Raw genomic sequence first — 27,366 nt, 5'->3', positions numbered from 1 at the left:
TTGGTTCTTCTGCCTTATCTGATTCACGATCAAAGAAAAAACAGGGCAACACATTCTCCCTCTGCAAAGAACACAGTATCTTTAACAAACACAGGGGGTAAGAGAATCAACAAATGGAAACCTTCCACTTATCTCCAGCACAAAAGCTCACATTTCTTCTGTTCATATCATGAATGATCACAGGCTGACTCAACCACACAAAAAATGTCCAAAGGTGAATTTTCTCAACCTTACATCTGCTATTTACCAAATTTCACCGCAGAAGTTTCCTTCTTCATAGCTTGCCTCAAACACTGCTTTGCAAGAAAGTTGGTAACAGGCACCTGTCATAGTAATTACGTTCAATTGACTCAGTCTCAAAGCAGGATCATGCTAAAAAGGAGACAAAGCTGATATAAAATGGCAGTAAAAGTCATACGCTGGAGCTGGCAATCATTCTGACCTATATTCCTACAGGTGTTCCAGTACAGCTATTCTTCCCCAGCCACCTCCCCTGTTTCAGAAAAAGATCCACAGAGCTAAAACATGCAAGAGTTCTACCACGACATCAATGCCAAAATATCCACCAGCTTTAATCAGTGCTTTTGCTGAGCAGAACCACAGCCTCCATAGAAGACAGTACACTAAGGAGATAGGGCATATATCCCACTCTTTGAAGAGCACTTAGATTACATCAGACGGAAAAAACCCTCCCAGTGATTTCACCCATAAAATGATACCCTAAAAAACAGCTTTTCAATTGCTCCTTAACTTACAGATATGTAAACTCAGAAGTGCTTTTATATAAGCTGTTTTAAAAAGAAAAATATTAAAGTGACAGAAAGTCCTCTAGAAATAAAGATAAATGAAGTCTGCAATTCCTTAAACTTCTACAATTTAAACTAGACCAAGTTTCTCTTTTTCTTTTCTTTCCCTGTCAGTTTTTAAGTTCCACTGGTGAGGCTGCCTAAGTAAACGAGGGTATAAATGTTTATAGTGCCTATGACACTACTGTGGTAATAGGTTATACCACCATTTCACCCTCTCTCCAGTCAATACAACAAACTACCCCTCACTTTATGAGCTGAGCTATGGAGCTCTAGTTATAGGGCACACATATGTCAGGAACTGCCAGCACCATAAAACCACACCCGCATTTGCTCTGGGACAGCCTGTTTACCCAGCCATTCCCTTCTGGGCAATGAAGGGATTTTTATTTGCCTTGCTGTATTTTGCACATTTCTGGACAATTATCTTAATTTCTCCTTTTTCTGCTCAGCTGTTGAACACTTGCTATTTCACAGCAACAAGTAAATCTGCTTCAGATGCAGATACACTTAAAGATAACCAGTACCTTTATGCAAATAATTTATTTAAAACCAGATCAACTTCAGGAACAAGCAGGTGGATAAGGCCTACCTAAGCGATACCAGGTTTTGTGCCTTTAAGCTTGCAGAAGTCAAGCCTCAGCCAGATACTTCTCACAGCCTGAAGCCCGCCCAGATTTAGGGTTAGCAATTCTTCTGTTCCAAGCAGCAGGATGTGCTGGAGACTTCCAGAAGTTCTAAGAAAACTTTCAGCATTTAAGGAGGACCAAGACGTTCAAACTGCTCACACAGTCTCACCTGAATGCCCCAGCCCAAACTTTAACACGAGAAATTGATGGTGTCAAGTAAAAGGAAACACCAGATGGCTTAGAGAACAAGTGCTGCATGACTATTTTTCCTTTCAAGAGCTCTGGGACATCTCCTACTCCTCACTCTTCCTCCCTTCTCTTTCAGGAGAATTTACTTACCCTGATGGCTAATGTGCAGTGCTGGATGAGTCAGTGATGACTTAAGAATCATAAATCCTTGTCCCTTTACAGGTATACAGTGCACACAACAACTCCTCCTGCTGTCAACGCCACAGTGAGATGTTCACGTGGTGCTCTCCAGAGAAACACTGGGCAGCTATAGTGAAGTAACACATACCCTCTCCCTCCTAAGGGCTCAGGAAAAGAAGTTAAAAAAAGAAAAGCTCAAGGGTTTCGATTATTTCATACCTGCCACAGGAAGAAACAAAAAAGAGCTAGCGAAAAGGCAGCACAAAGCAACACTGAATCAGTTCAAGCACCTTCAGCTTTGATAAAATAAATAGTTATCCCAGCTCTAAATTCTATCTACAGCACATTCATAAGAGGAATGACCTAGGAGATTCCTTGTCAGAACACAGAAATTCCTTGTCAATACACAGGCAATTCCTTGTCAATACACAGGCACGCTTCATCTTGCACCACATTTGTTACAAATGCTCAGGGACATCCCTGTTACAGAATTTGGTTTTGTCATTCATCTTATGTAATAAATAGTGTGCTGAGCTGACCGAGACAACCCAGGTAAGTAACAGCCACCAAATCTGCAAGCGTAGAGAATCGACACAGCAGCAGCATTTCATCCAAAGTGCTTGTTGAAAAGAACTGAGATCGGTTTCCAGATCAGCCACTCCATTTCATTCCCTCAAAGTTCATCAGTAACAGTACCGTTGAATTTGGGCAATTCACACTCTTCCTCAAAGTTACAGTTTTGAAGGATGTCCTTGTAATAGCTCTTGAGGTCTGCGTACGTAGAGATGGTTTCATTTGAGTGAAGAAACAGCATGAGCTTTTCATTCAGCAACATCTGCACTTGGTACTCCTCCTTAGGGGTCTTCACTTGGTCGCAGTGGTAGAGCACAAACACCAGGTTAGCTGCGTAGGGCACTATCCGGCCGCTGCGAAATTTCCTATGTGCCTGGCGGAAGTAATTGTTTGCTCGGAGAGGCTCAGCATCTTTGAAGAAGCCCATAAGAGCAAGAAGTGGCTGAAGCGTCTCTGCATGCCCAACTTGTACAATCAAAGGTGAAGAAATAGGTTTTGAACTAAAGGAAAAAAAAAAAAAAAGAAAGGATCAGCAGGAGCTCGTGCTTCAAAGCAAACATACCAGCACTGCAGCTGTCAGCAGCAAAGGCTTTCAGAAGTAGACTTTGAACTTGTCTTCAGTTTGTGATAAGAGCCTGTTTCAGGATTTCTGTATATTCCAGGCTTTCATTTAAAAGAAATAAAGAAAAAAAAACAGCACCTGACCTTTCTAACCTATGCTTTATCCCACCTGAAGCTATCGGCTCTTAGAAAGAATGTAAGAATTTGTAGCAAATGTCACGAGGCTAGAGGTAGAGAAATCTGGGAAACAATAGCAAAACCCTGACTAAAGGTGTACGTTCATACAACTCTTGGGCCTCCCGTGCAAATGCAGTTACTTGTGCTCTTCCCAGCTACGGACAGATCCCATGAGCATGCTACAGTTAATACGATGGTTTGGGACTAAACACAAAGACTGTACATAGCACTGCCTCCTCCCGTTAAGAGTTTTAGACAAGGGCAGCAAATCTGCAAGTCTTTGCTAATGCACAAACCAAATCAAGCACTCAGCTGTGAGCACGTGGAGGGCTCCAGGACATCCCAGCAGCTCAGAAGTCCCTTAGCACAGGTCCACCGTGAACAGGTGTAACCACTCTCCCATCACAGACCCTCTGGAAAACTTCACTGGGAGTTTACTGTAACTCTGTAAGCCTACATTTTTCACAGGTCTGCTGTAGCACAAACCCCTCTCTAACGTCTAACAGTTTTTCCCAGGATATCAAGGGGTTAACAGAAATGTGTAATTTTTGGTGGTGGTTGTTCCCCGACAGCACCAAAGCAACCAAATAATAAAACACAATGAACCACGGAGTGAGCTCATCCACAAAGACTTCATGTTTCCTGCTTCAATGAAGACAAATGATTTACTGTTGAAACACAATCTAACAATTCTTAAAAAAATAAAATAACCCCCCCCCCCCTAAATTTTACAATGTCTTTTTAGTAACTACTTTCTAAATTAATCCAAGGTGCGGTGATGGGAAGCTCACAGACTGTCATCACTTTAGACCTGGAAAGTTTCAAGGTTTTCACATTACTTTTGCTAGCTATGGGAGTCAAAGCTTTGCCCAACTGTCGTAATCAAGTGACAATTTTGTTTCAGTATCTGTATCTAACCACAGAGTTATCCATATGTTAATTATAGCAAAACCTCACTTCCCTCTGACCTAACCACAACACCTGACTGCCCACGTGGCAAATTACTGATTTAACACAAACTGCTTTTCCTCCTCCACAATTTATCAGTGCCAATTATCAGCAAAAGTGCTGCTATTACTGATCCCTGAGACTGCCTGCTTCCCAGAAAGACCACACTCCCTCCACACACAGCCAGGGAACAAACCCTAACAGCCTAACCAGGTCTGTCAGATGAGATGTCACGCTTTTTTCAACCCAAGGACAGAGTGGCCCTGGCTCGCAGCAGGTTAGAAGCAGCAACACACAGGAACACCTACCCCTTGCTTTTTGGAAACACCTCCAAGGGTGTTTCTGCCCAGAAGCCTGGATCACACACTGACACGTGTGTCCATCTGGCTTTGTCAGACAAGGGGTGACATGTGGCCGCACTCCTGCTTGCCTGCTACCACTGAAGTCCACCCACAGATGGAGCACATCTTGATTGGCCTGGAAAGGAGGTGTTTCCTCTGCTCTGAAGCAAATGAAAAATGGTTAACTAGGGGACTTAATTGCAAACATGAACTCTGACCAACTTGTCAGGACAGGCTCTTTATCGCCCACCTGCTACAACCAGTCTTTGTGCAGTGTGAAATGTGCCTTGCACAGTCCTGCTCAGCCTTCCACCTATCCTCCCTGGACATACACATACAGATGCACAAATTTGTCCCTCAGATATAGCACCATATAAAAAGAAGAATCAGCAACCTGCCTGTTTCCTGCTCCAATGAAGCATTACAACCACAGAAAGGTCCTGTTTCCTCCAAAGCACCTGCACCTTTTCTGCTACAAGAGATGTCCACTCACTGCAGGCCTCTGCCAACTCCTCCAAAACCAGAGGTTTGCAGCATTTATCCCCATTTTATTCATGGCCCTTCTTGCTCATTTGACCAAGCCCCCCTCCACACACATTTCACTAGGTTTTAGGGCATATTTACATCCCTTCTGTCAGACAACAAATAGGAACAACAACAAAAATGCATGCTTAGAGAAGACAGAAGCATTTTTTTCCTTGACCTCCTGCAATTTCCAGCTCAAATGACTGAGTCAGATCTGCATACTTCAAGCCCACAAAGGTCCTTCCACAATCCTCCTTAGTTGGAGCAATTTGTCTTGTCTTATCTTGAATAAATGTCCTGCATTTGCAGCACTTCTTCTCTTTTTCCCAGTCATTTACAACATGCGGAGCAGCCTAGGTCCACGCAGATCTATCTCCACCTGCCTGTGCTACGAAAAATCAAACATCCATCCCTACCCTCCCTTTCTTGCATTTTCACTCATTTTTTTTACCCAAGAAAGGGATCTTCCCCTTCACATTACTCCTTTAATTTGGTAAGGAAACTTGTTGAAGATTTCTTGGAAATCTAGACTGTATCTCCCAGGTCACCGTATTTGCATGTCTGCTGATTTTCCCCAAGAGCTCTAAAATTGCTTTCCTTTCAAAGAACCAAGTTGACGCTCTTCTGGTATCTCACACTCATCAAGATGGTTAGCAATGCTAGCCAAATGTTATTTTCACTGACCTGGTCTGCTTTTTTTTTATTCTCTCCTGAAGGTGCTTTTTCATTTCTCCTTAATTTGCTTTTAAATCATCACACCCGCCAGCCCGCAGGAACTTCCTGGTTGAAGCCATCACTCACTGGCTATCACTTCAGACATTTCATTCAAGTCCTTTCAGCACTCTTTGTGAGTAGCACCCAGCTGTAGCAGCTTGGTACGTTTTCATTTTGGTCCAGCAGCATGCTCTTTTATATCCAGCTGCTTGTTTCTAAGTGTGGATGTTTGTATCTTTCAGTTTACTAAGCAGGGAAGCCAATAATGCACATAAGCTGCCAGAGACTCCAAAAGGCATTATTCCCTCCACTGAATTTCACCACCACCCATCATCCTCTTCCTCTCTCTGCCCTCCCAGAAAGTCAGGATATGCTAAGATAGAAATGTATTTAATAGCAAGTTTTGGCCTTGCTTTCCAGCTGATACCAGCAGGAATTCCAGAATGAAAGTAAACCATGAAAACATGGCTAACTTGTTTTTTGTAAACCAAAGCAGCAAAAACAGGAAAAAGTTCTTGTGCATACACATACTTACCAAGCGAAGTATTAAAGAACAAACAAGAACCTTGTGAAGACAAACACAGAACAAGCAAGGTAGTTGTTCTCACTCTAACTACAGTTCCTATTTTATCTCCTGAAATCCTCAAGCTTGACAGGTCAAGCCACCTGGGAGACAAAACAAACCTCTGCCATTCACATCCGAGCCAGTGTGTTATTAAAATAAGGATTAAAACCATTTCATTGTACTATACGATCCCACCTTTTCAACAGCCTCTTTGCCACAGAAAAGAGACTTGAAAAATCTCCCTGCAGTCTCACCAGCACCGGATGTTTGATTTCTTGTCTGGGACTACTCAAGCACTCCCTGTTTAATCCCCATGGTCATGACTATGGTTCAGACCGAGGTTTCTTATTATCTAAATACAATAAAAATCACTAGGAAGGTTAAAAGAGCAACAGTAATGTAATATTTTTAATTACAGTGAAATCAGTAAGGATTGCCTATCTGCAGCATGTGCAAAGGTTATTACTGTTCAGGCATTTCTGATAAAGACAAAACAGAAGCACACACAGTGCAATCACTGGAACGCTGAACAGTAGCAAAAGATAATCAAATTCTGAACCGGAGGGTCAAAATATCCATGCTCAATCTTGGGGATCAAAGAATTACTCAGTATTGCCTATCAGTAGTAGACAAAGTTCTCAATATCATACTAAAGCTAGTGATAATCCAAGTTTCTGCCCTCCCCCGCCATTACTGTACTAATAAATGACTTGGGAAAGCACAAAAACCATCTAATTTCCAACTTTCAAGTGAGCTTAAGAAATTGTACATAAATAAAACTTTGCCATAAAACATTGGGAGTTTTCCTACAAGTTATTACTGGTGACTGGTATCATGTTCATTTTACAAAGTGTGTCCAGTGGAGCAGAAGCAGCTCTCACTGGGCAGAAAGAGAAGCAGAGCTTGTTCGTGAGAAATGAGGACATCAGCCTCTGCTCTGCCTTTGCTATAACCCTGGAATTACATCTGATCAGAGCTGAAAATGAAGCACGTCCATCAGCACAAGCCCCCCAAGAAAGGCCAGTATATTAGTGTAGGATTTATCGCTCGGGCAATTTTCAGTTCACCTTGATATTTACAGATGTGGGTTTAACACTGATTCTTCTGTATCAGCACACCCATCTTCAACAGCAGATTGTTCCTACTCTTCTAAGTCCACCGATGTATCATCTTAGGTGTGGAAGAAGTAACCTTTCTTTCAAAAAAAGTTCATTTCCTAAGCACTAATGTGACTTTTGGCTAGCGATAACCCAAAACCCAAGAAGATAGTGGGATAGGAAGAAATATTTCCAGCAGCAATATTTAACTGGTCGACCTTCAATTGTTATATAAAAATTCCCCTGACAGCTTCAGAAGAGAAGTGTTAACAACTGTAAAACAAGAAAGCTTAGACTGCATTCTGTCCTTATCCCAGACTGACACACACACACACACACACACACAAATCAAAACAAACAGGACAAAGGACACAAACCCCTCTATTTTCAACTACAGAATGAATTTTCCATCAATCCCATATCCCCAAGCAATCTATTTCTGGAAAAAACAAACAAACAAAAAAACCCACCAAAATCAAAACAGCTAGAAGAACCCTAGATCTGCAAGAGAACAACAGAAATCTGGGAGTGCAAGGGTAGCGGTGGACCTCAGAGGCAGCAGAAATCTTAAAGGTGTTGTTCTGAGTGCTGATAACAGGTAGAAAAAGCAGAAAAGCCTTTCAAATGGCAGTAAGTCCTCATGAAGGAAAGTTTCACTCAGAATAGGAGAACAGACTGCTGTGCTGGTTCCTTCCCAGAAGCAGTACCAATACAACGGGCCATCACAAACACTGTTGAGATGGACATTTCCTTCTGGCCTAGCAAGGATGTCCATGAGCTCCTTCATGGAAAAAGTAAGCTTGAAAGGATGAGAAAGAGCACTCAAAGCTCATTTAAAACCCTGATTAAACAGCAATACCTTTTATCTATTCCCATAGCAGTTAATGACCCAAAGCTAGCTAGGCTTCACTTCACTAAACTTAGGTGGTTTCACATGGTCCTTTCCAAATGAACCTACCTCTCATATTTCTCAGGAACTCCAAGATCAATTGCCTCACAGCGGCACGCTGATGCTAAATATTTGTATGTTAGCTGCCAAGAGCTGTTTGGTTTTTTTTCCTTGTTTTTGAATTCCTTTGATAAAAGGATATGACCCTATAAAAATGCTGAGATATTTCTTCAGAGGAATTCTGAGAAAGGAAATATTAGGCAATTAATCTGAAGTTAAGAACATTCTGGGAAGTTTCAAAGTCATAAACAATACTTTAAATGCCTAGGTGTAGAAAAGCCACACTTTCCTTGAGAAGGTCACCTGTCCTGCCCAGAGAAAAGTCAGCGACCATCACACACTTCAGAAATACAGGCACGGGGATGCAGATGTGTGCAGTGCAAGCACCTCCAGAGACTCCTGTCTTTACCTAGTTTTTTTTACACAAACTCTGAGATGGCTCCACAAAGCGTACCCCTGAATTCTGAGAGCATTCCAGCAACCCATCTGGAGAGTACAGATAACAGGTACTTTACGTCTCTTTCAGGATCAAGAAAAGGTAGTCTTGATAAGTATCTGAAGCTAGAAGAAAAAGGATAAAATAGCTTCAGTGAATAGCTGATATCCTTGAAAGGTGCCACAACTATTTTTTAAAACTCACCCTTTCTCAGTTGTGGAGCTGTTATAGTTGCTCCATTTCTGAACGATTAGCAGCTTTGTACTGCACTGACTGTAAAAACACAGGGCTTTCCCATCAGCACTCACAGCTCCAGTTGGTCGTTCAAAGATTCACAGCTTCAAAGATTCACTCCCATACTTTCTAGCCTATTGGAAAGCTTGGCCAACAGACTCTGAAGTTGCCTGTGCAACTGAGAAGGGCAGATGTGATTCAGGTTTGGTTATTCAGCAACATATTAGAAGGAAAAGAAATTGTAGTAGATTTCAGTCAGTAATCATGCACAACATACACAACTCGCACTGAAGTGAAAACACATCAAACCAAGAACTCAAAGCCTCTTCCAAGGCAGAGCTACTCATCCATTGCTCATCTATCCACCACTGTTAAAATGTCTCCAAATACCATAGCTCTGGGAAACTGAACACTAACTCTTCAAACAAATGCAGAGTAGCCTTCACGATTTTCCTATAGCAGTACAATGATTAAGTGCAGCAGTACAAGTGTATCATTGCCCTCCAGTTTTACCCTTGTAATGAGGAGTAGGGACACCTTCTATAAGGTTCCAAATGTGGAAAAAAAACAACAAAAAAACAACAGTTCAGGGAAGAGTATTACCCCCCTGGCTTCTTTGCCATATAGTTGCATGGTCTGACTGTTTCCTATCCAAAACAGTCAGACATGAGAAAAAATTAATCCTTTCCTTTTTACAAAAATAATGCTCTTTATGGACTTGGACAACTTTCCAACTATAGCGTTTCAGCACAGCTCAGCTGGTTCAATTTCACTCCTATAATATCATTATTTTTTTCTTTTAAAAAGAATCTTTTATGGGAGAGTCATGGCACTCAAACTCTCCCTGTATGAGTGACTACTATATTGCCATACAGACAAGCAAAAAGGAATAGAGGAATGTGGTCTTGGAAGAACCTATCTGACACCAGTAAGGTCTCAAGAAAGAGGAATTACTCTTTACTGGATATTAAGGTTTTATTGCTACTGAAGGTGCAGAAGAATTAGGTTCATGTACAACACTAAAAATTCATGTTCAAGACATTAAAGTTGTAACTTAGATGACCATTAAATACCAACTCTAATGGTCTTATAGTCAAAAACTTGAGAATATGAGTAATTTTTATCATTTTCTTAAAGGTCAACTAATCACCAGAAGATATTTCTCCAAGAAGAAGAAAGAGTGAGCTTTAATAAGGCAACTAATTAGGCAAATAATTAGGAGTCTGACGAACAATCAGATAGCTGAGTCAATAAAAGCTTCATGGAAAAAAAAAAACAAATAAAAGAACAGGTTATAAGTAAAAGCTTTCTTTTTTTTTTTTTTCAGCTGTAACAAGGAATGAAAGCAGGACAAACTATTACATATAAATATTTGAAATATGCTATAAAATGCAGAGATTGTCAATGCCATTCTCTAGCAACAAGCCTAGAACAGAAATGCAAGCAAACGACATAACTCCTCGCTGGAGCAGAAATGCTCCCACTTCTGCTACTGGATTGCCCAAACTAAACTTCTCATTAAAAAAAAAAAAAAAAAAAAAAGATAATCTGGAGCAGCAGTAAGATTCTGGAAATAAAATCATTCTTCCTGTAGCTTCAGAACAAGCTATGTATCAGTGTTAAATACAGCTATATACAGCTCTCCTACACCAGTGGTGAAAGGTTCTCACCTATTCTTAAGCACACCATGTTGTGCTTAAGCAGACTGTACTCAATACTCAAGCTTTCAGTGCTTTAATACTGCCACCTGACGTCGTGGGATGGGGTTACACGTCCTTTTGCAGAAGGCAATATGCTCGAGATGCCTACAGCTCCCACTTCAGAAGATGCAGGATAAGCAGACCGCTCACTCAGCTTTGAATTCTGCCACATTTCATTTTTTACCAGTGTCTCCATCCTTTACAGAAGCACACAACCTCACCACCTGCTTCTGCCCAGGGCAGCAACACAAGAGAGATACGATAAGATAAGAGACTTATACGATGCAACTGAACAGCAATTCTCCCCAATTAATTTTTTACAGTATCTTTAAATATTACAGATCGGTGCTAATATTTTTCCTTTTATTTTCAGTGACTTCTGGAATATATTATATCTGAAGTAATCTGCTGTTATTTCAAATTCCTGTCAATTTCTTAACATAGGTTTCACTGCATACATCACATCATTCTTTAGACAAAGTGCTTTGGATAAATTTTGCTTGATTCATTTTCCTTGCCCTTACTAGGTATGAATTTGTACTTTGATTGATTTGTCTATCAGAAACTTGCAGTACAACGTCCCAGAGATGTTCTCTCTTTTTTGAAAGCATACAGGTTTCCTCACTTTTTTTTTTTAGAACTATCAATATGCATTCATACTTTTTTATTTTACTCTGCCTAACAGAATTAAAAAAAAAAAAAAAGAAAATCTTGCTTGAATAACACAATCAAGCTTGAGAACGTAGGAAACAAGTAAAACCTGGTTTTATGGTAAGCCTTTCTGAGGGGGCTGTTAGCTTATGATCTTCAAGGAATTGCACGTGTTTTGCTTTGTAACCCTGGCAGTCAGAGGCAACATGCAAAGCCATGGGGCACATTCCACGCTGTGCACCAGTACCACCAGGTCCCACTGACAGCAGCTTCAGACTTGAGTGGTTCGTTTTAGTTGGGTGGAAAAGTGAACTACTGGAGGTGATCCCCTGGGTTAAGTTCGTGTTTTGCAGTTGGTTATCTCCTGAACAATTTGGTGTTTCTGTAGAATGGGAGATACTCTCCTGTGCTTGGGAGGACTCCTCCCCCTCAACTACATGTCCTGCAGCAGATGCCATAGAATAATTTTCCTGAATGAAACAACTTTCCTGAAGCTATCTCTGGGAGATCAGCAGTCCGTAGGGAAGTGGACTGGCAGCAGGTTGGCTGGTTATTTAGTTGGTTATTTACAGACTGTCAGCACAGATTGGATTGACTGAAAACATTCATCTCTTCTATGCTCTGAGAGGGCTCTCTTGGCTGGGAGGAGGAGGCAAGCATCCTCCCACATAACCAGGACCTGGTAAAGAACAGATAAGAGTGCAGCAGCTCCAAGGGCGGCCATGTGAGCTCAAGGATGAACTGGTCAGGCTCAGCGCTCTCAGAGGTCTCTTCCAACCTCAGTGATTCCACCAGTTGTGCTCTGTCATTTGAAGGTCCAGGCTTAGAGGTGCCAGCCTCATGGAGCCACGTGCTTAATTCACAAGGGATTTCAACACCACCCATGGTGAGCAATAGGGTGATGTAGGATAATATGCCCGTTCAAACTCTCAGTATCTCAGTTTAGGTAGAAAACACCAGTTGTATACCTACATTTTGGCCTGTGGGTCACTCTCTTCCCAGCATCTCTAGAATTGTCTCATTATGTGATCAAGTCTGATCACAATTGGTTTTACAGCTTATCAGCAGAAGCTCAAGACCCTTGTAGATGGGTTCTAGTGGCAAGTTTTAACCAGTGGCATTTTTACCTTTTTTCTTTTCAAACGAGAAGGGAATCACAGCGACCATTCTTATGAGGAGGGACCATCCTGATGGACGTCCACCTGCTGGCCTTCAACGCATCTCAACATCTCATTGCTAAATGACATTTTAAACATTACGATTGGACTCTGATCCTTACAGATTCCTCCCAACCTGGGATGTTCTATGATTCTGATTCCGTGGCCAAAATCTCATCCTATCTTAGAGGTATCTCAATCCTTTATTACTCTACCCCCAATACCTGCTCTTCCCAAGAAATTTAGGGACATCTGATTGATCTCTCAATAAACTAGAAGTGCAGATATGGATTTTGTCAACTATAGCTTTATCATTATTAACCTCACAGAGCTAATATGCAGTTTAGAATTAAAGCTACTTTCTAAGTAGCACTTTGGGATTTAAAGGCTTTCACTGTTCATAGAGCAAATATACTAAAAGCAAACACAACTGATCATTCTCTTTGTATGAGTCAAGCTACAGTAAGAAGTTATTTTTTATGTTTTGGAAGGGCAGAGGGGGACTACTCTGCTTGTCTGCTCACTTCTAACCTGCATTTCATCTCCTCGTTCCATTTGTATTTTCTTTCTTCACAGAGGCAGACACAGCATATATGGAAGCAATCACAGCAGTGTGGCTGTCAATCTGTTCACAGTTGGATGTTAATGACCTGCAGCCTCATGCATTTTTTATTTAGCTTCCCAGTAGGCTAAAGAAAGGAGATAGAAGAGGTATATTTAAAGAGCAATCTAGCATAACCACAGCTTTGACCACTCTCAAAATGAGAGGTAACAGCAGCTCTGACAGCCCTAGAACTCCAAATGCCAGAATGACTTTGACAGCACAATGTCCAGGCCAGCTGCAGAGAGGTTTCTATCAACAGACAATTCCTTCTGCCCACCTTTCCTTCACAATCAGTCCACAGTGCCATGCTGGTTTCACGCTTACAACTGCCAAGTTCTAGCCTCTTCATAGCAAAATGAAGAGGGCTTAACACAGAGCATCTTTCTGCATCCATCACTGAAGCACAACAAAAAAGCCAAATGACTGTTCAAGAATTCTGCCTCAACTGACTTAACAGTCAGTTCTATCACTGTTGATGTCTACCTCAGATCTTCAGTAGGCAAAAATCTACATGAACAACTTCTTTGCAGTTTTCTCTGCTAAGAAATGATTGGTGAAACAGAATGGCTGATGTGGGAAGGGACCTCTGGAGGCCATATTCCAGGGCAGTGTCAAGTTAGCTTTTGAAGATATCTAAGGAGGAAGACTTCATAGTTTTATGGATCATTCCTCTGATCCAAAATGCAAGGCTACCTCTGTTTTCAATTTGTCAACTGACAAGGGAAAAAAAGTGCTTCTTGCATGTTCCTAAATAAAAAATACACACAAGTGTCAGTGACTTAAGCTTTTGTTCCTGAAATACAAAAAAATTTACATATCTTTGACCTACTTTAGTACACTAAATCTAGAACTAAAGTCCCAAGGATGCTAAGCATGCAAATACATCCACCATATACAACTACTGAAAGGGTTGTTAAGCACTGGAATAGGCTCCCCAGCAAGGTGGTTGAGTCACCATCCCTGGATGTGTTCAAAAACCATTTGGATGTGGTGCTCAGGAATATGATTTAGCCATGGGTTGTTAAGGTAGTATAGTTAGGTCACGGTTAGACTCAATGATTTTTTCAGCTCTTTTCCAACCTGAGTGATTCTATGATTCAATGATTCAATATAAATATCAAAGCTGAATTTGGTCACCTTAAATTACTCATATGTTGATTCCAGTAAACTATTTGAAGGTACAATGTTTATAGAGTCTTGATATTGCATCTTTGATTTTGTGAACATTTGTAAACATTCCCTGATCACTAAGCTATGAATTTCTAACTCCTCTGTTTGAATGACAACATTAATGCAGGTTATAAATTATTCTCATATGCATGTGCTGTGTTTAAGTCTAATGCAGCTCTCAAAAAATTTATTTCTGGCACATGAAAGCAAATGCAGGTTATTTTGTGACATAAGCACCCAAACCTGTAACTAAAACGTTTGTTTTCTATGCTGTTTTCTCTACGTCATAACAGAACACTGCTGCTGACTGATACCAGCTGATAGGAGTAAACAGTACACACAAGAACACAAGCCTCTTGTCTTTAACTTCTAAGGAAGCATAGGTAACTCCATGGTGTTCAGCCCTCCTGGAAGGAGTACCACTGCTGTTCTTCCTTCTCTGACACAAAATTACTTCTCAAACCATGGAACTAGCTGAACACAAACCAATTCATCAGACCACCCTCATCTGAAGACTCTTGCTTGTGTACCTTCGAGTCTGCTAACAGATACTACCAACTTCCTACACCGATATTGTTGCTCCCAATGGGCAGTTTTGGTGACGATGAGTAAGGGTGTGAAGCTAAATATCCAAGAGAGAGTTCTTGAGCTGGCTGGCTAAATTACTGGCTTCATTACTGGCTTCACGTTTGTCCAACAAACCAAGGCTTTTACAACAGCTTAAGGGCTCAGATGCCTTTCTTCTCTTTCTACAGGGCACCAAGTACACTGTCCTAAGTTTGCCTTCCTGCAGTTACAGAGAAGCAGACATTAGAACAAGGTTGGTTTGCTGTTATAGTTCAGGCTTAGTGGATTCCGCAACAGGCAGCTCTCATTTAGGGCCATTGAGTGTTTGGATTCATTTGGAACAATTATTCTTTTGTAATTGCATTTTGGTACCTTTAACCTGAACAGAAAGCTTTAATAGTGCAAGAGATAGCAAACACATGGAAAGAAAACAAGACTTCCATGCTGAAGTGTTTAAGTAACCAGAAAGTAGAAAATATCACACTGCTTTTTCTAACCCAGAGCCTTCCCACTTTCACCAAATGCTTTTTAACAAAGACATGTTAAACAATAAGTTAACTGTTCAGCAGGAAAAAAAACACCACTGTCAGAACACAGTAACTGTCTGTCCCTTGAAGGCCTATGCAGAGCAATAAGTTAAAGATGTAAACAAATCCTCTGGGCACAAGAACATCGATCGAAAATAAAAAAATAAAAAAACCCAAACCTATTTATGCTCTACGGTAATAATGCTCCATTAACAATTTTATTCTATTACAAATTCTCCTAACGTTGTTGCATCTGAACTGTTCAACTTCTGTTCAAATTAAATCCAAATCAGGATTAACCACAGAAAGCTTGCAGTCAACACAAAAGCTGTTTTTTGTTCTTTCCTTTTTTTTTAAATTACCTTCTGCTCTCATCCACTGCTTTGTCCAACTGCTGGAAGATATCCTGGAATAAAATGCAGCTGGAGCGACTATTGATGTCGTAGCCATATCCTCTCTTCCAGTATTGCTTCAGGTCATTCAGGTACTCCAGCACCTAAAGTTATACAGTTTATAAGTTTTTATTAATGCCTACAGTGAAAGAAAAAAAAAGAAAAAAAAATAGAGAGCCCACCACTGCAGTAATGGAGCTTTAACTTCTCGCCTCATGTGTGTAATTTCACACTGAACAACTATGGCCACTGCACTGCTGGGCAATTCAACCTGGCAGAGTCTTCCTGCAAAGCTGCTCAAACACCCCATACTCTTAACATGCCAAGTAACATTTTAATCAGCAAGCTTTTCCCCCACACTAAGTTATTAAAAGTGAACAGCACAAATTCCTGCTGACCCTCTTTTTCTTTGAGAGGAGAGCACTTCCTCCCAACTCCACTGCCCACCCTTTGGCCAGCCATGTCCCTGTGTAGGGGTTTTCTCTCTTTGGAAGGGCTGCTGAGCTTCCTTTAGCAGCCTCTGCAGGGGCATAAAAAATAAAATATGCAAAACAAAGTTGTCCAGAGCATTTCAGGTGTTACAGAAAGAAAAGGCATTAAACGAATTAAGCGCACCATAGGAAAAAATCACTTCAATCAGGACAAATTAAGGCTGTGCCAGTATTCAAGTCTGAATGCAGAAGGTATTTCAGTCCTACTGCTTGATTAACCCACAGCTCTTTGGAGACCAACGCAGTGCTTCATTAGGTTGAAGAATGAGAGGCACAGAACTTCTGACTGCCCACAGAACTATATCCAAACACCCAGGCATCCTCTGAAGGCATCTCAAATCTCTCTGCTCTGTGCATTTAGCACCTACCTTAGCATCCTCTTCACTAAAGAGCGAACACCATGGGGAAGTCACATTTTTTATGGCCAACTCATACGAGCAGGTGAGGAAAGCCACTTGGATGAGATCTGCAATGAATCCAAGAAATCCAGCTAAAGATAAATCCACCACCACGAGCAACTTTCTCCAACTTCCCTCTAAAGCAAGTAGCTGCAGTTTAGCGTTGAAACCAATCACCAAGCAACAAAGCTTCCAATAGAGTTACTGTGCAGAATACAAATTTCAGACTGCAAACTCTTCACATTACAGTTGGTAGGACGGGAACGAAACAACACGACACATTCCACACTGAACCCCAAAGCAGATGTAACAGGCAGCTGTTGCTGGGTACTGACTAGTATCCTTACTAGCACCAAAGGCAGAAGAGGGGCAGACGGAGGCATGCCAGCCCAGTGCAGAGCAGCCTCTGGCTGCCACCGCTCAACCTGCACACTGCTGGCTGGGTTTGAGAGGCAGTATGCCGTGCTTTTAGGACTGCTGGAAATGACAGCAGGGCCTATTTCTGGAGGCTCCCCCAGCACGAGAAACTCAGTCCTTCTGGACAATAGAGGCACAACACAGACAGGATCATTCGCCCTTCCCCACTGTCTGCACGCCTGAATTGCAACATTTTACAAAACAAGAGTTAAAAGGTAATGTTCTCATAACCTGAAAGCAGAGTTGAGTGCCTACAACAAAGTTAAAGCTGGTCTTGACAGCGCGGCCTTGGGGTGGCTGTTACCTGCGTTCAGTTCGCTGGCCGGCAGACACAGGGCACTCGCCACCTTCTCCAACACCTTCCTCATCTCCGGGCCCTCCTTGAAGGCGTTCACTTGGTACATGGCCGTGTCGTTCTCCTCCACGAAGGCCACGAACCTGTCGCAGTGATCGAAAAACCTCATCAGGGCGTCGTTCACTTCGATCTCCGTCTCTGAAAGGAAAAGCAGCACTCAGCGCGGGGCTCCTTTCGTGCGGGGGACGGAGGATGGGGACGGAGGAGGGCCGCTCACGGGGCAGCCACCGCAGCTCCGCAGAGCTCCGCGCGGCGCTCACCGTCGGCGCCGAGGGAGGGTCCGAGGCCGCGCCGGAACGCCGCGCCGCTCTGCAGGCAGCGGTGCTTGGAGCTGCTGGCCAGCGCCAGGCGGCGGCGGGCGGCGAAGAGCGCGGGGAAGCGGGCGGCCAGGCGGCGCGCCAGGTGCTCCATATCGCGGCGGCCCCGCGGCGCCAGCCGCCCGTCGAGGCTCTCCTCGTACCACATCGGCCACGCGGCCAGCGCGGCGGCGGCGGGGCAGGACGGGCTGGCGGCGCGGCGGAGGCGGGCGTGCAGCTCGGCCAGGCGGCGGATCTGCCCGGCCGTGGGGTAGCGGGTGCCGTGGCGGAGCACGGCGCGCAGCTGCAGCGGGGCGCAGGCGGCGGGCAGCCGCGCGGCGTGCGGCCCCAGGGACAGCGGGTCCTCCGCCAGATGCGGGTTCACCTCCTCGTAGCGGGACTTGGTGCCGAAGTAGCCGCTCAGCCCCGCGCTCGCCACGGCTAGCGGCAGCAGCAGCAGCACGCAGGCGGCACGGCGCGGCGCCATGGCGGAGGTTGCAGGAAGGGGAGGAGCGGCGGAGACCGTGGGCCCCGGGCCCCTCTCGCCTCCCTTCGCCGCGGGAGCCGCGCCCCAGCGCCTCGCTGCCTCTGCCGGAGTGGCGGGGCGGGGCGGGGCTCGCTCCACCCGGGCGGAGCTGTCAGCCGAGGGGAGCTGAGCGGAAGGTGTCTGGCGAGGGGGTGGCCGCCGTCGCGATGTGCCCAGAAAAACCTGGAGAAGGACAAAAAGAGGCGTCCCGTGGGAAAGGATGAGTGACCGACACACTGGGGTGTGAAGCAGCCTGAGCAAAGGTAAAAGTGCACGAGCAGCGTTGCCCTGAGCCTCCTCTGCTCGGAATTGAACCACCGCAGCTCCCTCAGCCGTTCCCCATGACCCTGTGCTCCTCGCAGCACACTCTCCAGCGCCTCCGTGTTCTTCTCGCAGTGAGAGCCGCAACACCGAGCACAGCACTGAGCTGCGGCCTCACCAGGGCTGAGTGCAGAGGGACGGCCACTTCTGCTCCTGCTGGCCGCGCTGCTCCTCGTGCTAGCCTGGATAAGTCAGGGGCTCGAACAGTGCACGCAAAGCCTTTAAAGCTGACAGAGAAAGGGGAAAGAGAAACATGGGGATAAGGAGGTGTTCTAGAGCTCTGGGGGCTCCGTTAAACCACAGCGCTGCTACATGGCCATCTCACCATGACACGGTGCAGGGTAATTACCACGTTTCTCGGTGGCCCTGGGAAAGGAAACAGTGTAGTACTGAAAAGTCAGTCATCTTGATGGTGAAAGCTTTGGTTTGGGCTGCTTTGGTGTGAAAGGTTACTCCTCACCAAGCGTAATGGGCACCTTCAGGGTGTATTGTAAAATTTGTCGACAGCGGGGATTTAATTCTGTGTGTTTCACAGAGACTTGCCTAACAAGGGATCACATTTGTGATCTCTTAAAACCTAGCAGTAAGCATGTCATTTGTCAGCAAATTAACCTCACTTGAGAAGTAATGCACCTAGTTATTCTGGTTGCACTTCTGCTGCAGCTGTATCTCAGCTGCAGTGCTTGGCACTTACCTGTTCTATTTTTTTATTTTTATTTTTTTGCTGTTCATAGCCTGTTCATCTGGGCTTTGCACTGCTTTTGCGGCTCCTGATATCCCTACTTGGTTGTAGGTGAATGCCAAACAGTACACCAGGCAGACAAATCTTGCCTTCATGTACTTCCAACTCCTCTTCAGAGATCGGGAATGTTCAAGTGAACACGGTACCTCACAGTATGTTTCAATTCTACATGGAATATGGTCAGTTTCTAGACTCATATGTAAAATATTTTCGGGATTGTTTTCATACCCAAGATCATTTTATACCAGCATCCGTCATATCAGTCTCTATTATTGTACGATATCTGTAGGGTCATGGTTTGGTGGGCATGGGTGATGGGCTTATGGTTGGCTTAGGTAATCTGGTTGACTGGATGATCTCAGGGGAGATCGAGGTTGGGTGTTAGAAGGAAGTTTTTCACAGTGAGTGTGGTGACACACTGGAACAGGTTGCCCAGAGAGGCTGTGGATGCCCCATCCCTGGAGGTATTCAAGGCAAGGCTGGAGGTGGCTCTGGGCAGCCCGGTCTGGTGGTTGGCGACCCTGCCCATGGCAGGGGGGTTGAAACCAGATGATCTTTGAGGTCCTTTTCAGCCCAGACCATTCTATGATTCTATGATGTCAGTGACCTTTTCCAGCCTTCATGGTTCTATGATTCTTGAAGCTTGAGGATATGAAGAAGGGCAGACAGTCCTCTGGTGACTCAGAAAATGATCTCCCCAGTAAGGTGGAACACTCACTGCACCCCTTTTCATTACTAGCACATTAAGTAGACAAACAAACTTAGCGACTGCACAGGCATTTCAGTGGTTATGGAGATGTTCTGCAAAACACAGAAAAGATGAATGTTTGTGTGAGAAAGTGAGGTGAATAACTAGTTATTAAAAAAAATGCAGTCTTCTGTGTAACACAGTGGTAATCACAATAAGTGGGACAAATACAAGTGTTTTGTCTAGTATGGCTCTTCTAGATGTAAACAATCCCTCAAAAGAGCTTTCCAACTTTACATTGCTGGATTAAATTGGTAAGTGAGCATTTCAAGACCAATGCAGAAAGCTAATTTGGATTTCAGTTTCAAAAGAGGTCCAGAGGGAGAAAAACACTATGCTTCCTCATGTTTTCAAGTGATTTCTTCAGTTTCTATTTGGCATATCTAAGCACCAGTCATTTCCAGAATATAGTCTTTTATGACAAAATCAACATGGCACCGCCTACAGTGCAGTTTTCAGAAAATACAGTTGTAGGTTATTTTGATGCCTATTGTTAATATTTTGCAGAACACCTGTGAAAAAAGAAATAAATGATGTCTGTCTTCTACAGAGTAACTCACTAACAATCTGTAATTGGTTTTAGTAGGCAAATGACTTTGAGTATTATGGTGCTGTGCACATGAGCTTAGCTGTGTAAGAAAAAGAGCACTGGTAGAGTTTTTTGTTAGAGATGGTAAATCCTTCAGATGTACATAGTTTGAAACTGCTGAGTGTTAATTCCAAGAGTGATTAAATAAAGACTGATACATGATGACAGTATCCATTCTGCAAAGGGAATGCTCTGTCATGAATTCATAGTGGAGACAGTTACCTCCTACCACAATCCCTAACATGCTCCTATCACTCCCATTCCTCTGGAAGCACTACATTAAATTAATCAGTTGTATATTTTCAGTGTGTTTCAAAGGATTTTTTTTTCACGCATTTGTTAAGATGGGGAAAAATCTTATCCATTCCAAACTGTTTTATGAGGGGCCGCCTGCTGCTCTTTTTCTTAGTTAGTTTTGAGATACTGAGGGACATTAAGGTCCATTTGTGCCCCTGGGATGAGCTGTGCTGTTTATTTGAAAATCTGCTCAGAGAATCACAGAGGAAATTTCCAAATGCTGCTCTCTGCTGAAAGTGTTGCATTATTTACATGGTTGCACATGAAGCTGAGCTCCTTTCAGAACCTCTGTGCAAAGCATTTGCTACCTTCAGAAATGAAGCAGGACTGGATGACTCGGATGCTTAATGCCTACGCAGCTAAGTCAAGGTCTGTGAACATCATTGCTCAGATGGTTTCAAAGTGTGTCAGAGACCAACTGGCCACAGGAGTTAGAAACTGCAATAGCGTTTTTTTTCCTTCAAAGATTTTCCTCAGATTTTCTTCCCTGAGAACAGCTCCACTTCATACTCCAAAACTCTGGACAAAGAATTTCCATAGCAATAAAGTCACCATTTTCACCCTTCATAAATGTTGTCTTTTTTATGTTTAAATACGAGGCATGAATAAATAAATAAAATTGCAATGATGACTGCCCCAAATGCTTTTATAACAATATCAAACTGTTACACCTTTTGTTCTCCTTTCTTGCACCGTTTCTCTACAGGGTCAAGTATGACGATTCTGTGAGTTAACACAGAAGTCTTATTTACATTCAATAGCATTTTTTTTGTTGTTCTTTTTACAGTGCAGTCAAATCAGTGCTGAATAACTGACCTGCATCATTTCCTTTTTCTTAATGTCCTGTCAAATTTCTACCAAAGCTATATCCGAAATGCAACTGGGAAAGTAATGCACTAAGCTCTGCTGAAAACAGTTCTCTTATGAAGTCTTCTCGGTGCTTTGACGGCCTGTAATTACCACTAATGGCAGTACATTTCTTTAGCAGCCAAAGGGCAGAGAAAACATGTTTTAGTAAGTTCCCATTTCACTGGATGTTAACTGCTCTTTTTAGGAGTGAAGAAACAGCTCCCATTGCCAGTCTAAACATTCAGATAGTTCAGATAATACAGAATTCACTGCCTGTAGCTGTAGAAATGAGGGCTGGTTCTGAGTTTCACCTTTCTTTACAGCGCTTTTAAAACCAATGCTATTAATTACATTGTCAAGGGAAGAAAATATGTTGGCCTTTCGTGTTCTTCTTTTCCTCGTGCAACCTGTCCTTTCATTCTCGTTAATTTTGAGGACCAGATCTCAAAGAAAAGAACTCTCCCTGCTGGCAGCCAACCATCCCTTATCTGCTGGCCATCTATACCTTTAGGAGAAGAAATTAGAGACACTTGTTGGCCACAGTCACAGAGTAACAGGTATGTTAGCAAAGATGGGAGCAGTGCATGTGCCCAGCTGGTGTGCTTGTGCTTGTGCTCAAAGCAAAGCTGTGTCTCTGCAGCTGCTGGGCGGTGTGTTGGCGTGCAGAAGCCGGGGCACTGAGCCTCTGTCAGTTGGCATCATGTCTCTGCTTGGGCACAGAGCCGTGTCAGCAGTGGTGCTCAGACTGGGTGCATGTTTTGTATTCTAAGTGCAAAACTGTTTTAATTTGGGGACGCTGACAGATCCTCTGTGCTTCTTTTTGGAGCGTAAGCTCTTCAGAGGCACTTTCTCTTATCTTAGGGATTCCTTTGTCTTCAGTGTATATGAAGATACATCCCTATGGAAAGGGATGGGCTTTTTCTTAGCTGATGCCATATTTTGGTTAGTCATCTGAGCACAGGAAAAGGAACACTGCTAATCACTGCTTTCCACAGAAAGTAGGGATTTCAGACCTCATCCATTCTATCCTAATGGAAAGAGAGGGCCCATTCCCTAATATCCAAAGGCTACACTTTGATTTTCGTGCCATGCTGATTTGGGGCTTGCAGCACTGCAGCCTGTCATCATGACTGGGCTGCTTCTTCTGAAGATCACCTTTCCATCTCCTCACTCCTATTGTTAGAGGTGGTTGGCTACTTTAGAGATGCTCACAGCATGATCTCTTTGAGACTGGGATCAGAGGCTTTCCCCAGAGCTCCCTGAGGCCTGCTTTTCCATCGCGCCACTTCACGTAATGGTTCATAACTAGGGTGGAGTCATTGATCTTGGTTAACCCTGAGTTTGCCTACATCCTTAGCTGTGTTTATACCTCTGTTCCTGTGGCCTTTTGACACTCTGCTGTTTCAGTTAGCCACTCAACAGTTGGGGTATCAGTCTGGTTTGGTCATGTATGGGAAGCACAGTGCTCTTGCAACGCCTGAGTGTTATAACATGCATGGGATCATGGCTCAGGTCTCTCACTTCTGGCATTACATTATTTAAAATGTTTGATTGATGTGACACAGCTGCACGGACTCTATGTTGCATGGTTTATTTGCCCAGAAAATATAGAAACCCTAGGTCTCCTTACTGCTTTGACCTCTTTCCAGGCAGATTTTCTGGTATTGCATTGTGGCTTCACCCTGTGTGGGCAACTATATCAGGATGGCAACCCCTTAATTAAGTGGCTTGTCTTCCTGGAGCAGGTCAAGCCCTTCCAGTTCCCATTCAGCAAACACAGTGGTGCTGTGGAGTGTTTTGGAGCCTGAAAAATGTAGGGATAAATTCAGAAACCCTCAGAGCCCAGCCAAGTTGAGTTTTCTCGACTCTTTGTCGAGAGAAATAATAACTTTTTTCTCTGACATGGGGAAAATTCACAATGTAGATGTGTGTTCAATATATGGAAAAGGAAAATTGCCGAGTTTTATTTTCTCCAAATAGCAAGCAACAAACAAACAAACAAAACCAACTGAAACTGAAAACAAAACAAACAAAAAAACCCCAACCCAAAACCTCACAGATTTTAATGTGCTCAAGGCAAGGGACAAGTTAGAAGAGTGAGTACTGGAAGAATTGGCGAGTGTAATCCAGTGGAAAATTTTTATAGTAGTTTCTCAGGCTGGATTTAGCCTTGGATGGCTGGGGAATCATAAAAAGTATATTTCAAGCAAAAGTCAGCAGAGCTTGAGGAGATCTGTTTCTCTGTCCTCTCCAGTCTGTTCTTCAGCAAGTTTTGAAGAATAAATAAGAGATATTCAAAATGGAATAACATGAAAAAATACTAAAATTTTAGTTTTCAAATGGCACAATTCAGGGTAAATATTAAAGAAGAGGAAATGAGGATGGGGCATACATAACCCTACGTGCTAAGGGCACAAAGCTTGGCACTAAGCCAAGCAACAGAAAGCCAGATGGAATTGGGCTGAAATTTACCTCTTGTAACAAATGACAGCGATTTTTGCTGCAAACCCACCAACTCAAACTAACAAAAGAGGAGGAAAGCAAGAACAGGACAGCTGATTTCCAGGCAACTGTGAGCCATCCATGTGGCACCACTATGTAACGGCAAGTACAAGTTTAAAGTAGGTCAGAAGAGACAGTAGCAGTGCAGATGGGGAACGATTAACGCTACCCACAGCAGGTACCACTGTGATTGTATCTGGAAAGCTGCACAAGGAGTGCTGGCCATCCACAGTCACCTCTGGGATGGTGGACATCATGGGAGAGGATGCTGTGGTGGATGCAAACTGGACATGAGTAAATGAGGGCTGGGTGTCAGGAGGTCTCTGACTGGGAAGGGCTGGCTTTGCAAACAGTCTTCCACACAGACAACCTGGCTAAGCACAGGATGAAGTTATCAAGCTTGGTGAGATAAATGAGATGCTTTGCCTGATGCTACTGCACTTCTTGCCAGAGAGCAGCAGCAGGTTCAAGCCAGCAGCATGCTTTTACAACAAAGCTTCTTGCCCAAGGCAGCAGGATGTTACAGTGGGAGCGTGACTTGCCCTGACCAGTGCCATTCATTCCTGCATGAAAAGAGGGACAGAAGAGCTTTGAAAGAGCTTTAGAAATATTCAGTGTCAGGAGTTGATGTGAAACAAATTCAACTGTCCCATGCTGCATTCAAAGCCACATTGCATTAAGTCAGTCAGGATGAACTGTTTACGGGGGCAGTTTGCCTCTGCACTCAGCAGATGGACAGTCATGGCTGCACAGCAGCTTTCTAAAATTACAACCATCACCTAAGAAAGATTTTCTTCATGATCAATCCACCTTTTTCATAGATTCAGTAAATTAAACATAGTCCAGTATAATTTTTCCCAATTTGAAGGCATCAAATTGTCCTTACAATATGCATTTTAAATTCCTTCTGTATTTTCCATTCTTTCTCATAGATTCTCTGTTCTTTAAAAAAAAAAATTGATCACCAATGCTATCATAATTTCTTATGATATCTAATCCTCCTTCTTGAAGGTAGTTGTATGTTCCATTCAAAATCTCTTTCTTATGTTGAGTAGTAAACTTTGTCTGCCCATTTTTTTGTTGCAGGAGATAACAACTCACTGCTGGCTCACTTTTCACTTTTCTCTGAGTGCTCTTCACTGCCTTATTTTGTCAAGTTCAGCTTTCTTCTCTTTTACACTTGAAACCGATGAGGCAGAGAGATTATTACGCTTCCTAATACCCTCACACAGGGGGAGAAACAAATTTATTCTTAGATAATTTCAGAGCTAGAAAAAAGCCAGATTCTCACTCTGCCCTCCCCAGATCTGCAGCACCTCTAGAAGTACATCAGAGTTCGGGTAGTAAGGGCAGTTAGGTCAACTGCTGATAAACCTGATGAATGGCATACAGCACATTTCCAAAATATTTTGGGTTGGTCGCTTTTGGGAAGCTATCAAGCAAACTCTTTTGAGAAGTCTGCAAATTTAGTGAGTGCAGCAGAACTGCCAGATCACAGCCTGAGCTGATGGTTGAGCACCAGGTGAGAAAGTGTGGGTAACTCAGGAAGCTAAGGTGCAAGCAATGCAAGTAAGTGACCAGAAGGACTGGGGCTTATATGCACCCCTCCTCACCCTCATTTAAAGGTTAGCAGCTGAGGAGGTAGCATCTCTCTGTCTAGAAGTTGTACTTCTGTTGAGCTGTCACTGGTTGTTGGAAGGGGTGAGCCAATTCTCCTTTATTACTTGCTATTGCTCCCATCTGGCTGTATCCCATTTGAAGGCACGGTCATTGCCTTCTTTTGCAATGCAGTGGGTCTCATATTCAAATCAAGAAATGAATTTTCCTCCAAATGCAGGCAAGAACTAAGTCTGTTTCCTAACTCATACTCAAACTGCAGATCTGTTTTATGTACTCACAGTTTGCTTAGTTCTAGTATATGCGTATTTAGATGTTTTGATGTTTTCCTGGAAGTGCGGGTTGCAAAAAAATGATGTAATCCATATACATGTTTGGAAATATTCAGCTCCACCCAAAACCAGGCTGAGGTAGCTCTGCAGAGGAAGGATGCTGATTTGGTTGGTGGCTTTGCCCACAGCTCAGCTGATCCTCGCAGCATTTCAAAGTGCGTATTTCAGTAACAAAAACAGGCCAGCGCATCGGTCATCAGGGCCTTTCTGTTAGCACCCTCAGCAGTGCAACACAAAAGGAGAATGAAAAGAATGAGGCATTCAGCTGTGGGTAGCTGAGTCCCAGCCTTTTGTCTAGAAAATCCTGAACTTCCCCACTGAAGTCCACCATAACAAACTAGAAACTTTTGTCTGCTCTTCCCTCAAAAACAGCTTATGCCAGCAACGCTTTTATCTTGGGTAAAGGAGAAGGGAGTTGAAAATTGGATTGACTATTCATTAAGGTAAATCATTTACTTCTCTTTATGCAGGGTTGAAAAGTGCTGCATAGTACAATAATTGTGCTCAGGACGTGGGGCTTATGAGAAGGGTAATGAAACAGTCCTGAGTTCAGTGATGAAAGAAAGGGAAATCATCCTATTTTATTTATATGTTTTTGAAGAATCCATTCAAATTTAAAAGAAAAAAAAGAGTTAAAAATACCAGGGGTGAAAGCTGGTGTTCTTAAAAATATATATTTTTTCAAGATAAACGGACAAAATGTGAAGCAGGAGAAGGCATTACAATCCCATTTTTTATTCTCAAACTGCATGTAAGGCAAAATAACGTTCAGGAAATGTTTTCTTTGTTGTTGATGTGGTTGAGGAAAGAAAGCTTTGTGAATCTCTATGTGGTGAAGAGTTGCATGATAACAGAATAATTTTTCTTCTTGGTTTCTCTGAGGGATTATAAGTGTGATTACATTTCAGCTGAAGGCCATGAAGTTTGGTCAGAGCTTGTGTTACGCTCAGAGCCAGGCTTCAGTGCCACAACCAGTAAGGTCCCACTTTTAGGTCACTGCTTTTATGACTGGGGAAATGATACTCTCCAGAACAGGAGTTCCTATTTCTTTTGCCTTTCTACATATTTATCCAGATTGAATGTCAGTGTTTCCTTCCCTCATGCCAGGGTGAAACTTTTTCTTTATGCAGACCTCCCTCATTGGAATTCACTTTAATGTTGGATACATGGTATCACACCATTAATATGTATGCC

The 27,366-nt window shown here is 43.1% G+C and overlaps 1 protein-coding gene across 1 annotated transcript; it reads right to left on the bottom strand.

Moving 5' to 3' along the window:
* Nucleotides 1–262: 262 nt before the first annotated feature.
* On the bottom strand, nt 263–18,136 carry MINPP1 (multiple inositol-polyphosphate phosphatase 1). Its single transcript, XM_065746053.1, has 6 exons — nt 17,614–18,136; nt 17,303–17,491; nt 16,552–16,649; nt 15,663–15,796; nt 2,233–2,877; nt 263–2,199 (listed from the first exon to the last, which is right to left on the bottom strand). The coding sequence occupies exons 1-5, from the start codon at nt 18,134–18,136 to the stop codon at nt 2,478–2,480; spliced, it is 1,344 nt and encodes a 447-aa protein (XP_065602125.1). The 3' UTR covers nt 263–2,199; nt 2,233–2,477.
* Nucleotides 18,137–27,366: the final 9,230 nt, after the last annotated feature.

Source organism: Cyrtonyx montezumae, unplaced genomic scaffold, assembly GCF_038088225.1.
Source record: "Cyrtonyx montezumae isolate F1298 unplaced genomic scaffold, pur_monq_1.0 scaffold_4, whole genome shotgun sequence".
NCBI lineage: Eukaryota > Metazoa > Chordata > Aves > Galliformes > Odontophoridae > Cyrtonyx > Cyrtonyx montezumae.
Note: the sequence above shows the minus strand (reverse complement) of the source record. Positions and strands in the feature narration are given on the sequence as shown.